At 47.1% G+C, this 13,287-nt stretch overlaps 1 protein-coding gene across 2 annotated transcripts in view; it reads right to left on the reverse strand.

Moving 5' to 3' along the window:
• Positions 1–50: 50 nt before the first annotated feature.
• Positions 51–13,287, reverse strand: part of LOC126520906 (uncharacterized) — a 91,101-nt gene continuing 77,864 nt past the window's right edge. For both annotated transcript variants that reach the window (XR_011893270.1, XM_050169734.3), the window contains exons 3-5: positions 8,825–8,902; positions 2,411–2,437; positions 51–1,608 (exon numbers count right to left, since the gene is read on the reverse strand). Coding sequence is in view for 1 of the 2 variants with exons in the window: in XM_050169734.3 (XP_050025691.1) it covers positions 1,549–1,608; positions 2,411–2,437; positions 8,825–8,902 (165 nt within the window). In the remaining variant the exon portion in view is untranslated. The remainder of the gene's footprint in view (positions 1,609–2,410; positions 2,438–8,824; positions 8,903–13,287) is intronic.

Below are 13,287 nucleotides of genomic sequence, written 5' to 3' on the forward strand. Positions count from 1 at the left end.
CTTCTGTGTGAATTTATAAGGTGAAGTGCTGAGCACGGACATGAAGAGGCAACAATTAAGAAAGCTTTTATTGCACATAACTTATGCACATAAACAAATTCGCTGCAGAAATGCGTATGCAAGGAAATGGTACTGAGCACAAAGTAATGTGCAACCACATAGCATCTGGATCGCAATCGCTTGTTCGGTATACGCTGCCGGGTAATGTGTGGATTCGCATCCTGGCCAACGTGAATCTTTCTTCTTGTGTGCGACATTTTTTTTAGCTTTTCTTTCATGCACGATACTTCATTGAGTGCATGATATGTGTGAGTGTGAGCGGTGTAAATCGCAGCTCACTTTTTTCGCTCCCAATGTGTACCCTGACGACCGCCAAAAGAAAAACAAAGAAAGAAAAGAAAAAGACATTTAATATAGATTTTAGACAGTGCGTGTTAACGGCAAATGGCCTCCGGCTGTGTAGCTGCTCGGCTAGGATCATTCTGCGGACGAAACACGCTCTATGTAAAAGGACGATCTGTTCAGTCCGGATGCCACTGAAATATTGTTACGGCTTTTCCGATCGAGCGCCCGAATCTCGCCTCATAAAAGAGCATTTCCTCTGCACGGTGTGGTCAAACGAACGAAGACGGGTTGAGGATTTTCCGTTAACGTTATCGAAAACCAGGGACAACACGTATCTCATCTGCCCACTTCTCACAGCGGATTTATTAATTGCCCAGCTTTCGCTAGTTCTTCCTACAAAATTCTGCGCCCGTATGCTTCTATTTGAAGAAAAAGTTAAAAAAGGAATGGTGCCCTTTCGGATGTTGCCTACAGTTCCTAGCGCTCAACGGAAACAACGAGCCATGAAGCAAACTGTAAGCACTCCGCTGGCCCCCTTCTCTGACTAGCTGACTGAATCGAGCCTCCACCTGTCTGAGACCTGGCGGAATTTATCGGAGCAGCACTGAGTAACGCCATCGAGGCCCTGGACTTGGGCTACGACTTTATATATATTTAATAAATAGACTTTTCTCTCTCAATTTCTCTCAATACCCACGTACTCTATAGTGTACTTTTCTTGCAAATGCCGGTATCCCTAGGGTTGTCATTGTGCAAATAAACAAAAAAAGAAGAAAACGTCGATACGGGAGGGCCTGCATCCCAGCAGCATAACACCGAGGCTTACGCTACCTCGATGAAGAAACAAAAGCAGAAGCCCGACACCGCACACAGCGCAAGCATATATACTGCAAAATAAATACAAATACCGGCTTGTCCCTGTTTACGTTGCGTTGCTTCGTTTCACCACATCCAGTTAAAGCGAGCGGATCAACGCGGTCGCTGCTGAGAAACGTTAATTCAAAATGTGGCACGTAGTTGTCCTTCAAGGAGAAAACCTAGTCTTCCATCCGCAGTACGATCTCTCGATGAGCTCTCATTTGACGCCTGCCCCGCTGCATCGTGGATGAGCAGTAGCGAACTTGCGCGCAGCATTAGGGGATGTGCGCATGCATGTACTACTACACTTGATCGACGGAAGCAGCAGTGCTGAGCCACGAATCGCTACAGCAACTCTTTCTGGCATTTTCGCTCGGCGGTCTTCAGCTCCCCCATGAAGTCATCCTGCAAAAAAAAAAAAGCAAGAAAAAGGCGTCGAGAGGGCTGTAGTTCAAAGTGTGATCATTTCTGCTGCCTTTGTCAACGTGACATGACATTATGTGATGTGAAGCGCCAGCGGGGCTCGGAAGACGACTGAGAAGACTTCTTTGTCTTCTGGCGTGCTCTGTTCACGCTAATCATCACATATAGCGCAATGCCAACTACACCACGTCAGTCTGTACTACAACAGCCAACTACATCAGTACGTCAAAGAACAGGTTGGTACTACAATAGTCGAGCTAGAGCGCGACAACAGTCATATTACATCGGTCGCGAGGTTGTACAATCGAATCTAAACATTACAGGAAAGAAAAAAATGTGTTTGTTATTTTATTTTTATTTTTTGATTGATAATATGCATGTAGTTATGTGTTCGTTGTGTATTCGGTCGCTTGCGCGTCCAGATCGTAATTCCTCCTTCGCTTACTTGAGCTGAAAGCAAGTGGTCAAGACGAATGCAAACAAAAGCCAACAAACTGCTGCCAGAATTTTCGTGCTGCCAGCACAGGAAAAGCAGCGGCTGCGCCGCGCGGGGCACGCATAGCCAACGCCATGCCACAACCTCCTATGACCACTGTTTGACGGAACAATAATTACCGAAGCGGTGCCTCGACATTGCCGCAGCGTTTCGTGCAGCATTAGAACGAGATTTTCATTTACCTGATGATGCGTGAGGCTACATGATTGCAACTTATGCAGCTAAACTTAAGAGCGCTATGAGAAAACTTGCGATTTCGGCAAAGTATGTAAAGATGTGGCAACTTACCGCGAAAAACAATCTCAGAAGGCTGTCCTGCAAAGAACCAAAGCGAAGGAGAAAGCAAGGTCAGATTGGTCGGCGATTGAAACCAGAATCATATATCTGGGTGGTTCAGCAGCGACTGTGTCTAATTATTAAGGGAATTCGAAACACAATGTTAGCTTTTGCTGGCCAAGGCTCACAACAAGGGAGGACAAAATACAAACGTATGATGGAAGTCCAAAAAGAAGAAAGGGGCTGACAGATGGAATAGCACACTGTGGTATAAAGTTTGTAAACAGGGCTGAAGTGCCTCAGACAGGCTGGCCAACGTTTCGATAGGAGGACCTATCTTCGTCAAAGGCGGCCTCGTCATCCTCGGCGTGTTAGTTTTAAAGGGTTAGTGCAGTGACGTCACGTGCGGGTGTTGTCGCTGGCGGCTGGTTTTAAAGAGAGAGATTACAAGAGGAAACAAGCGCTGTCGTCCGACGTCTGTGAGCTTCATTCTCAAGACGAGGGGACAAGAGCGTGAGAGTGGGCACGCGGGGCGAAAAGAAAAGGAATAGAAGCAGAAAAAAAGGGGAAAAAAGAAAAAAAAAGGGGGGGTGGGGAAAGCCAGGGCGGCACCAAGACAGACAAAAAAGGGGGGGAGTGAAAGAAAAAGAAGGAGAAAAGTGAAATCTAAGAAATACGGGGGCTTGGGAGCGTGTTGGGGATGCGAAAGGTTAGGAGGTATTCAGGGGGAGTCGTTGGCGGCATGTTTTTGAGGCATTAAAACGGCCGGTCAAGCGGTCAGCGCGCGAGTAACACAAAAGAAAAAAAAAAGAGAAAGGAGAAAACCCAGACACACACACAAAAAAAAAACATGAGTTGAAAGTGACTTGAGTAGCATAGTAGTAATACGTCGAGTAATTTTGAAATAGTTAAGGTGGCGACGAGGAGTCTGCGGTGCAATGTATGGGGTGACTTAAAGGCAGCGGCATGGTCTTTCAAGGGGCACTGCCCCACGCGCTTAACGTAGGTGTCGTTACGGCGGCATCCAGAGGTGTCGATACTCTGGGTTGAGGCGCCGAAAAAGGCATATTGACTTCGGAATGTGTTGTCGAGGGGATTTCAAGAAAAAAAAAAGGGATTAAAAAAGGGGGGGGAGGGAAGGGAGAGGGGGGCCGAAACCGGTATAACAAACAGGAGGGTGACGCGCGCAGAAGGGGGCAAGTGTACATGGAAGAAGGGGATCGTACAGTTGGTATAGACGTAAAAACCTGAAAGAGTACATTAAATTGAATAGTAGGCAGGAAAAAATTTTTTCGATATGGAAGAGTAGGTGAGGTTAAGAATTAAAGTTGGCTGGTGGCCTAATGTGTTTTGTGTATTGGTTGATGATATGAGAGTTTCAGATTTAAGTTACAGCTTTTAAAGATTCTAAGTTGCCGCGTGCCAAATTAATTCCTGTCGGGTGTAGGCAATTAAACTTGTGTATGAGGTATGATTCCGTATACTTCCTTTCGCGAGGGGAACGGAAATTTGTTTGTAGTATATAGAGCCTTGCTTTGTCAAACATATGTCCATGTTCATTAAAGTGGCTGGCTACTGCTTTGGGTAAATTGTGTTTTGTGTCCGCGCGGTGACCGTTGAGTCTTGTATTAATTTGTTGTCCAGTCTCACCTATGTATTGTTTGCTACAAGCGGCGCATTCTAGACAGTAGACTACGTTGCTTGATGTGCAGGTGAAAGCCGAAGTTACCTTGTGTGTGTAATTCGACGCTGTACTTTTTACTGTAGTAGTAGATTGAATGTGTTTGCATGTAGAGCACCTGGGGCGGCCACAGGGATTGGTTCCCAACTTCTTCTTTTTCTGTAGTTTGGCGTGCACAAGAACATCTTTAAAATTAGTGTTGCGTCTGTAGGCCACTCTGGGAGGGTCGGGAAAAATCTTAAGTTTCTGGTTGCTGGTGAGAATCGGGTAGTATTTACTTAGGATGTTATTCACGTTTGGGAGTGCGTTTGAGAATTTAGTAGTAAAAGCTGTAACTTAAATCTGAAACTCTCATATCATCAACCAATACACAAAACACATTAGGCCACCAGCCAACTTTAATTCTTAACCTCACCTACTCTTCCATTTCGAAAAAATTTTTTCCTGCCTACTATTCAATTTAATGTACTCTTTCAGGTTTTTACGTCTATACCAACTGTACGATCCCCTTCTTCCATGTACACTTGCCCCCTTCTGCGCGCGTCACACTCCTGTTTGTTATACCGGTTTCGGCCCCCCTCTCCCTTCCCTCCCCCCCCTTTTTTAATCCCTTTTTTTTTTTTTCTTGAAATCCCCTCGACAACACATTCCGAAGTCAATATGCCTTTTTCGGCGCCTCAACCCAGAGTATCGACACCTCTGGATGCCGCCGTAACGACACCTACGTTAAGCGCGTGGGGCAGTGCCCCTTGAAAGACCATGGCGCTGCCTTTAAGTCACCCCATACATTGCACCGCAGACTCCTCGTCGCCACCTTAACTATTTCAAAATTACTCGACGTATTACTACTATGCTACTCAAGTCACTTTCAACTCATGTTTTTTTTTTGTGTGTGTGTCTGGGTTTTCTCCTTTCTCTTTTTTTTTTCTTTTGTGTTACTCTCGCGCTGACCGCTTGACCGGCCGTTTTAATGCCTCAAAAACATGCCGCCAACGACTCCCCCTGAATACCTCCTAACCTTTCGCATCCCCAACACGCTCCCAAGCCCCCGTATTTCTTAGATTTCACTTTTCTCCTTCTTTTTCTTTCACTCCCCCCCTTTTTTTTGTCTGTCTTGGTGCCGCCCTGGCTTTCCCCACCCCCCCCCTTTTTTTTTCTTTTTTTCCTTTTTTTCTGCTTCTATTCCTTTTCTTTTCGCCCCGCGTGCCCACTCTCACGCTCTTGTCCCCTCGTCTTGAGAATGAAGCTCACAGACGTCGGACGACAGCGCTTGTTTCCTCTTGTAATCTCTCTCTTTAAAACCAGCCGCCAGCGACAACACCCGCACGTGACGTCACTGCACTAACCCTTTAAATCTAACACGCCGAGGATGACGAGGCCGCCTTTGACGAAGATAGGTCCTCCTATCGAAACGTTGGCCAGCCTGTCTGAGGCACTTCAGCCCTGTTTACAAACTTTATACCACAACGTATGATGGGACATCTAGCGGCACATTTACTAAGATTTGCTAATTAACCTTAATTATTAGCGTTAGGCCGCTGATGCCAATTGGACGTTCGCATAACTAATGCACACTCAGAACAAATACCCTGTAACAATGAATAACAAGTTTTTGTTTACAACGCTGTCACGAGGAGTTGTTCCCCATTTTGCGTGCGAAACTGAAACTGTCAGGAGTGCGCATGCTCAAGCCTAAGTTACTTCACGTGGTGACGTGGGGGACGTGACACAACCCGTGGCATACCAGCCGGAGCGCCGAAGGCAATCTCAGCTAGCGTCAGCCAATCACGGCATGCAGTCTTCGCCATTCTTCGCATTGTTTAATCGCTTTTGTTTCACGGCTCAGATTCTGCCATGTGACGTAATTGAAGGGCATGGCCTACGCGCGCTCATGTCGCTCTCGGTTTCGATTCCGTGCGCAAGATATGGTGGAATTCTTCGTGCCGCCATGATTTCGATCCATTTTAAAGGCCGATTAGCTACAAGAGAAAAACAAAAGGGAAAGAAATACAGGCAGATTAGCCAGTGTAAGCACCGGCTGGCTACCCTGTGCTGGAGAAAGGGATAAAGGAAATAAAAGGAGAGAGAAGGAAAAAAGAATAAAGTGGGAAAAATTCACACAGTAACGCGATGCTATAAGCCAGAACTTTCAAAGTCGGTCGCACAATTCGCAAGCCCTTAAGAACTTGAGCAGAGTCCTTGAAGCCTTAAGTGCCGAAACCTGTCTGGACCAGTATATATCCTAGAACTTTTTCCTCTGTGAAGGGGCGATCGTCCAGTTTTTTCGAGGTCGGTCGCGAGCACTTTTCTTGAGGCACTGGAATGAGGATAGTCACAGAGGAGGTGCCCGATCGTCTCCTCGCAGCCATAGTTATCGCAAGCAAGGCGTTCGTGAATGCTTCGTGATATCATCATGTTCGTGATAGGCGTTCGTGAATGCCACGCGGACCCACAGGTGGCACAGAAGTGTTTGCTTCCGCTCGTGGTAACCCTGGTGGAAGACGGAGTTGCAGACGTGGATCTAGTCTGTGGATACGGGCGTTTGTGAATTGACTGGTGTTCTACAGAATCTGCGTAAGCTCGCGTGCGAGGGAGCGAAGCCTTGCGGCTGCATTTGTTCTCGACAGTGGCATTGGTACAATATGGACGCCAGCGTGAGCCGATCGGGCAGCGTCAATCGCACTGTGATTTCTCTCAATTCTGGAATGACCCGGTATCCCCTGGTAGACAATGTGCCCTCTGTCGGTTGCGTGATGGTTAAGTATTCGAATGTCTGCGACTAGTTGCACGTTAAGTCCATGGTTGAAAGGGGACATCAGATACAGGAGAGCTGCCTTCGAGTCACAAAAATGAAACACGACTGTGAAGATTTGTGACCAATAAACTCCAGACCAGCACGGATATTTCAGCTACAAACTTCTAATTGCCACCGGCGGCCTAACGTTGGTAATTAAAGAAATATAGTTATTAGGGGGTGAACCTTAATTAGACAAGGTTCCATTGGTCCGCCCTTGTTTGGAATTTCGGCTAGCGAAAAGCATCGTGTCTCTATAATATTCTATCTTTAAGATTTAATGAGTCGCTGCCGAAACATGCACAATAAGTACTTTACGAAACCCAGATAGACTGTTACGACCTTACAAAATCACAAACACAATTCGAGCAAAGCAGATTTTGAGACAAAAAGCCGATGTTCCCGGCTATTGCAGGCGACTCGAGCCCAGCGCTCCCTGCTCCAAATGTTTTCCCGCCGATAATATCTTTCCGGTACCTGGGGAACTTTTTTCTCGGCCATTGTACACTCAAGAAGCAAGTAGAATACTATGAGGGAGCATGACGTGAACATTTTTAAGCCTGATTATTAAAGAAGTAGGAAGGAAATGCTGAGAGGAAATAGGTGCTCATCACGTGAACTATCGCCTATAAATATAACTGCTCTGCGTTCGAAGTAGTTCTCTCCTGGCCCTCTTCTAGTTCACCGTATGGTATGGGGGAGAGGAGTGACAAAGGCGTCACTAGAAGCTACCACAAACCAAGAAATGGAGCTCCAGCAACGTGATGTAAGGAAAAGAAAAGTATTTTGTTTTTCTTTTCCCCATGTACGGCAACCATGTAGGGCCTATTTCCCGAGAGTATATCAACCCGTTGCTAAGCCTCAAGGCAGAGTAGAGGCGTCGTCAGAGGTCATGTTCCCTATTTTTCCTTCCTTCACGCATGCGCCCTTTCTGGCCACTTCCACAGGCGCCGCGCCAGAGCTGCAGCGCCGGCGGCATCGAAGGCTTGCAATTAAGGCTCTCTAAGTCAACTCTTCTGATGTTGTGCTTTCAGCAACCTGCTTTAAGCGTAAGTCGTTTCCCGTACAGCTTCAAACTGAAATGCTTAGCCGTTTGCTTACAGCAACAATCAATTAAAATAACTTGGTCAGTTTCCCTCGGTGCGCCTAATTACCCGCACACTTTTAACACTGGCCACAAATCACCCTTGGGTCAACGTCGGCAGTACCTAAACGACATGGTACTGTAAATCAGGTACATAATATGATGCAGATTGCAGATGAGTAACGATGGCATAAAATAGCTTGCATAACAGAGACATAATAAACATAATAACAATTACAATGACAAGCATAATAGATATCAGATTGCATAGAATATTTATGGTGACATAGTCATCATTTGTAACGCGCAACTCGTATGTACATAAATTTTCGCTGCTGAGGTATCCACCAGGGATGACAAAAAATGAGCGGTACGGAACGAAAAGAATCGTCGCTAGGCACGGCCTCGACGGAGAATGAGGGCGGACACTTTACTTAGCGTTTCGTTCACAACAAGCTCTCTCTGTGGGAAGAAAACAGAATCAATATCCTTCGGTCCTCAATGACGCCTCGAACTACTGCGTAAATATGGAAGGCAGGCGGGTAAAAATTCAAACGACAGCCCAAATGCAAAACTAAATCCGTTCATGGATGCCGTACAACGCTGTAAACTGTGCGAAGTAAACTGCGCTATAACTAAGGTTTCCGCACTTTCGAAATTGTAGCCTTCGTCTGGAGCGTTCCGTTCGCGTTTCATTTGTCCACGACAGCGGGCGAGTTCTCTGGAGCTCCGAGCCGGCAACCGCGGCACCACACCCACACGGAGACAGCCTTTCAGGGACTGGGCTGGCAGAAAGTGTCATTCATTCATTCATTCATTCATTCATTCATTCATTCATTCAAACCGAGCATTTTTTGCTGCACTTACGATGTTGTAGCCCGCCCCGCAAAGAGCCCTCGTGAGGAACGCGTCGTTGGACATGAATTTCGCTATAATGTAGCCTACCTGCAATAAAAAAGAAATAAAGCAAGAACACTAAACAACGATGAACTTTCATAAACCTGAGAAAAATGTTTTATCGAGGTGGTTTATATGGGTAGATTACCGTTAAAACGAACCTGGCCAAGCACAATTTCTGAGTATAAGGTATATGTACAAGTATTTGGATAGCTTACCACAGACCATACGAAAAGAAAGATCCGCTTAACGCGAACCTGAAATTTGTTTAAGCCACACTTCTGTATTGCCACCACTGAGCTTGCTACTCGACTTAATGGTATAGCCGATATCGGTTTCACTTAAATATCTCCAGTTATACGAAGGGCAAATAACATGTACGTTTATATTATCGTAAGAAATACATGAGCGTCTATACAATGACACGGCCATACCTGGAGGGCTGACACAACAATAATTTATGAAGTATTCGTGTGTGCATTCGTGTGTGCGCGTCACTTCATGTGGTGAGTTTTCGCGGTTTTATGACATCGCGTGATGCACAGGCGAAGTGGGCGCGGCCCGAAAGATTTTGACTAATAGCGGAGGGCTATAAAAGGCAAAAAAGAAAGCGTAGAATCAGACAGATTTGTTTTTCTTTTGTTCGGCCTAATCATGCATAACCTGTGTACATGTCATTGTGGTTTTCGTGATGTTGCATGAAGACAGGCGAAGTGGGGGTATGGTATGGTATGGTAAAACTTTAATGAAGTCCTGCAGATCGCGAGTCTTCACGCACGTGGGAACCGGAAGGCCGAGCCTCTCGGCCGCATCGTGGGCCTGCTGGACAGCCCAGAGTTGGTCAGCCAGACGAGGGCTGCGGCGAACCGCCTCCCATCTGGCCGAGCTGTTAGCGATGATAGAGCGTGATCGGGCACACCGCCAGAGCGTGTGGTCTAACGTGGCTGTTTCTCCACAATCGTGGCAGGTAGCATTGGTGTAAGTATCCGGATAGATTTTATGTAAGAGCGACGGATTGGGATAGGCATTCATTTGTAGTAGACGGAGCGTTAATGCTTGAGCTCTATTAAGGCGCGGATGAGGAACAAAGTAGTTCTACGGCTGAGATAGTAGTGTTTAGTAATCTCGTTGTAGGTGGAGGGCGTGTCCCTGTTCTCTGGAGAGTCGGCTTCCGATTGGTCGAGGGTAGCACGGTGGGCAAGTTCACGCGCAGCCCCGTGAGCCGACTCGTTGAGGTTGGGAGGAGCACACTTTATCTGACCCTGATGTGCGGGAAACCAATAAAGGAAGTGGTGCGTTATTGTCTTGCCCCCAATAAGTCTGAGGGCCTGTTTGGAAACGGTGCCTTTTTCAAATGCTCTGACTGCAGATCTTGAATCACTACACATGACATCCCGTGGGCTAGTGCAATAGCCATTTGTTCATCTATTTCGGAGTCCCTCGTCCGAACGGAGGCAGCATTGGTGATTCCTTGCCGACCATCAACAGTGACGGTGGTGAACGCCCGACGTCCCTTACAAGAAGCGGCATCCACAAAGCTGACCTGTCGTTGATCATTGTGTATTTGCCTAAGGAGGTTGGCCGCCCTTGCCCTCCTTCTACCGCGATTATGATCGGGGTGCATGTTCCTAGATATTGTCGTGACCGCAATGTCCTCACGAATCGACGGAGGAATGTCAGAGAACTCCTCCGCTACTCTATCGGGGTGATATCCGAGTTTCTGCAAGATGGATTTCCCTGCCTTCGTTGTTGTGAGGCGAGTTAGCTGTGCGAGCTCCTGGGCCTCTGCAATCCTTTCAAGAGTGTTATGAATGCCAAGCTGCATTAAGCGCTCTGTACAAGTGTATACGGGTAACCCGAGAACCCGCTTGGTAATCTTCCTAAGCTGCGCATTCAATTTATCCCGCTCTGCCCGTTTCCATCGGTGCATGGCTGCCACGCATATAAAGTGGCACAGAACGAAGGCATGCATTAGTCGAATGAGGTTATCCTCCTTGAGTCCATGATGCTGATTTGATACCCTCCGAAATAAACGAACAGCACTGTCAGTTTTAACAATTAGCTTGCGTATAGTCTTGCCATTTGTACCCCCTGACTCAACGATCATGCCCAAGACCTTGATTGAATCGACTCTGGCTATACGGCAACCGTTTCTTGTATATAGGCTAATGTCTCTGTCTTCTAACGATGTCCACCCCTTGGGCCTTGGACCGCGTTTCTTGGGACTATACAGCAAAAGTTCCGACTTCAAGGGGGAGCATCTGAGACCGGTGGGTTCGAGATAGGTTTCGATAGTGTCTATGGCCTCCTGTAAGGCTCCCCCAACCTGACCGTCATTGCCTCCTGTGCACCATATAGTTATATCGTCAGCATACATAGTGTGTTTGATGTCTTCAATCTCGAGAAGCTTTCTGCTTAGGTCGACCATGGCTATATTGAATAAACAGGGGGAAATGACTGACTCCTGTGGGGTGCCCCTCACGCCAAGTTCCAGCAGTCATGATTCGAGATAGGCCACCCGGAGGATAGCCTTCCTATCCGAGAGGAACGATCTAACATAGTTATAAAATCTCTCACCCAGATTGAGCCGAGATACCGAGGCTAAGATATGCGAATGTAGAACGCTGTCGAAGGCCTTCTCAAGATCAAGTCCCAAAACGGCTAGAGTGACGCTAGAGTCGTTGTCTATAATTTGATTCTTAATCAGTTTCATGGTATCCTGTGTGGATAGGCCTGGTCTGAATCCTATCATACTATGGGGGTAAATGTCGTTATTCTCTAGGAACCGGGAGAGTCGATTCAGGACCGCGTGCTCCGCTACCTTACCCACACAGGATGTAAGCGAGATGGGCCTCAAGTTGTCAACGCTAGGTGTTTTGCCAGGTTTGGGGATGAGTACTGCGAGAGCAGTCTTCCAAGGTAACGGGACGGTTCCATTCCTCCAAATTTCGTTAATGTCCTCTGTGAGGTATGCGATTGATTTTTCATCCAGATTTCGCAACGCCTTGTTGGAGATGCCATCCGGCCCTGGTGCGGATCTACCATTGAGTCCATGTAGAACCCTACGAATCTCCTCAACGCCAAACTTTGCATCCAGGTAGGAATTGGCCTGGCCTTGGTAATCGAGATGTACAGGAGACCGCCCTGAGCCGACTGGGAGATATTTGTTAGCAAGCGTACGGATTAATTCGTCCTCGGAAGTCATTCGTGTGGCCTCATGTATGGTTCTACCAATGACATGCCTCTGATTAGACTTAGTATTGGTCTCGTTAAGCAGATGCTTAAGCAAGCTCCAAGTTTTACCATTGCGCATTTGGCCGTCTATCGATTTGCAAACCTCGTCCCACTGATGTTTACAGAGGGTTGCACAATGCTCCTCAATGTGTTTGTTAATCTGAGATATCTTTTTGCGTAGCCTACGATTAAGTCGTTGACACTTCCATCTTTTGTGAATGGACTGTTTGGCCTGGCTAACCTGCTATCCATTTTCTCAACAAGAAGGTCGGTGCAGACCTTAGAGGTTGCACGCCGAACGTCCTCTTGGACCTGAACCATCCATTGCTCTATGGTAGGTGGGGAATCTGAGGGAGGCCTCTCCTCCCGAAGCTTGCGGAATTTATCCCAGTCCGTGTACGAGAATTCGCGCTGTTTTTTACCCACGATAGGAAGCTGGGCCTCAGAAATATAGTGGTCACTACCAAGGTTCCAAGTTATTCCATTTGGCCTCAGTCACGTCCTTGACGAAGATGAGATCAGGGGTAGAGTCTCTACACGCGGATGTGCCGATTCGGGTTGGAAAGTTAGGGTCAGTGATCAGCGTCAGGTCCAGATCCATGGCATTCTGCCAGAGATGCTTACCTTTAATGGTATCATATTTATAACCCCATGAAACCATGTGAAATGAAACCATGTGGGGGTGGCCCGGAAAATTTTTTACCCATCGCGGAAGGCTAGTGGTACAAATGGCATATATCCAGCTTAGAATAGCTTTGCGTTATAGCACCCCCGCCCCGCGTCGAGCCACGTGGGGCGATGACATGGTTTCAGTGACACGTAAGTTTGCCGGAGATCTCGAAAAATACTGGGCTTCTGCGGTAAAAGGACGGAAGGAAAAATACGGGACTTGTGTGATGCAGAGCAAAATGAAACCATGTGCGCCCTGCGGTGGGTGCCGTAATCTTACAGTCGCACCCACAGTATTAGTGGGTTTTACATTGGGCACAGCACATTTTGCAAGCATATCATCACTGGAGGATGGAGGATATCAGAGAAGCGAAGCTTGAACAGCGGTCCCCTTTAACGCTCGAATGTTTTACGGCCAGGATCCCCATGCCTGGTGCACATGGGCATATCAATTGTGGAACCTTGATGTACGTTCGAACTCGAGGCGTCACCACAAGGTGTCATCACCGCAACTTGCAGCTCGTTCGCCT

The sequence above is a fragment of the Dermacentor andersoni genome, chromosome 3 (genome assembly GCF_023375885.2).
Source record: "Dermacentor andersoni chromosome 3, qqDerAnde1_hic_scaffold, whole genome shotgun sequence".
NCBI classification, from domain to species: Eukaryota; Metazoa; Arthropoda; class Arachnida; order Ixodida; family Ixodidae; genus Dermacentor; species Dermacentor andersoni.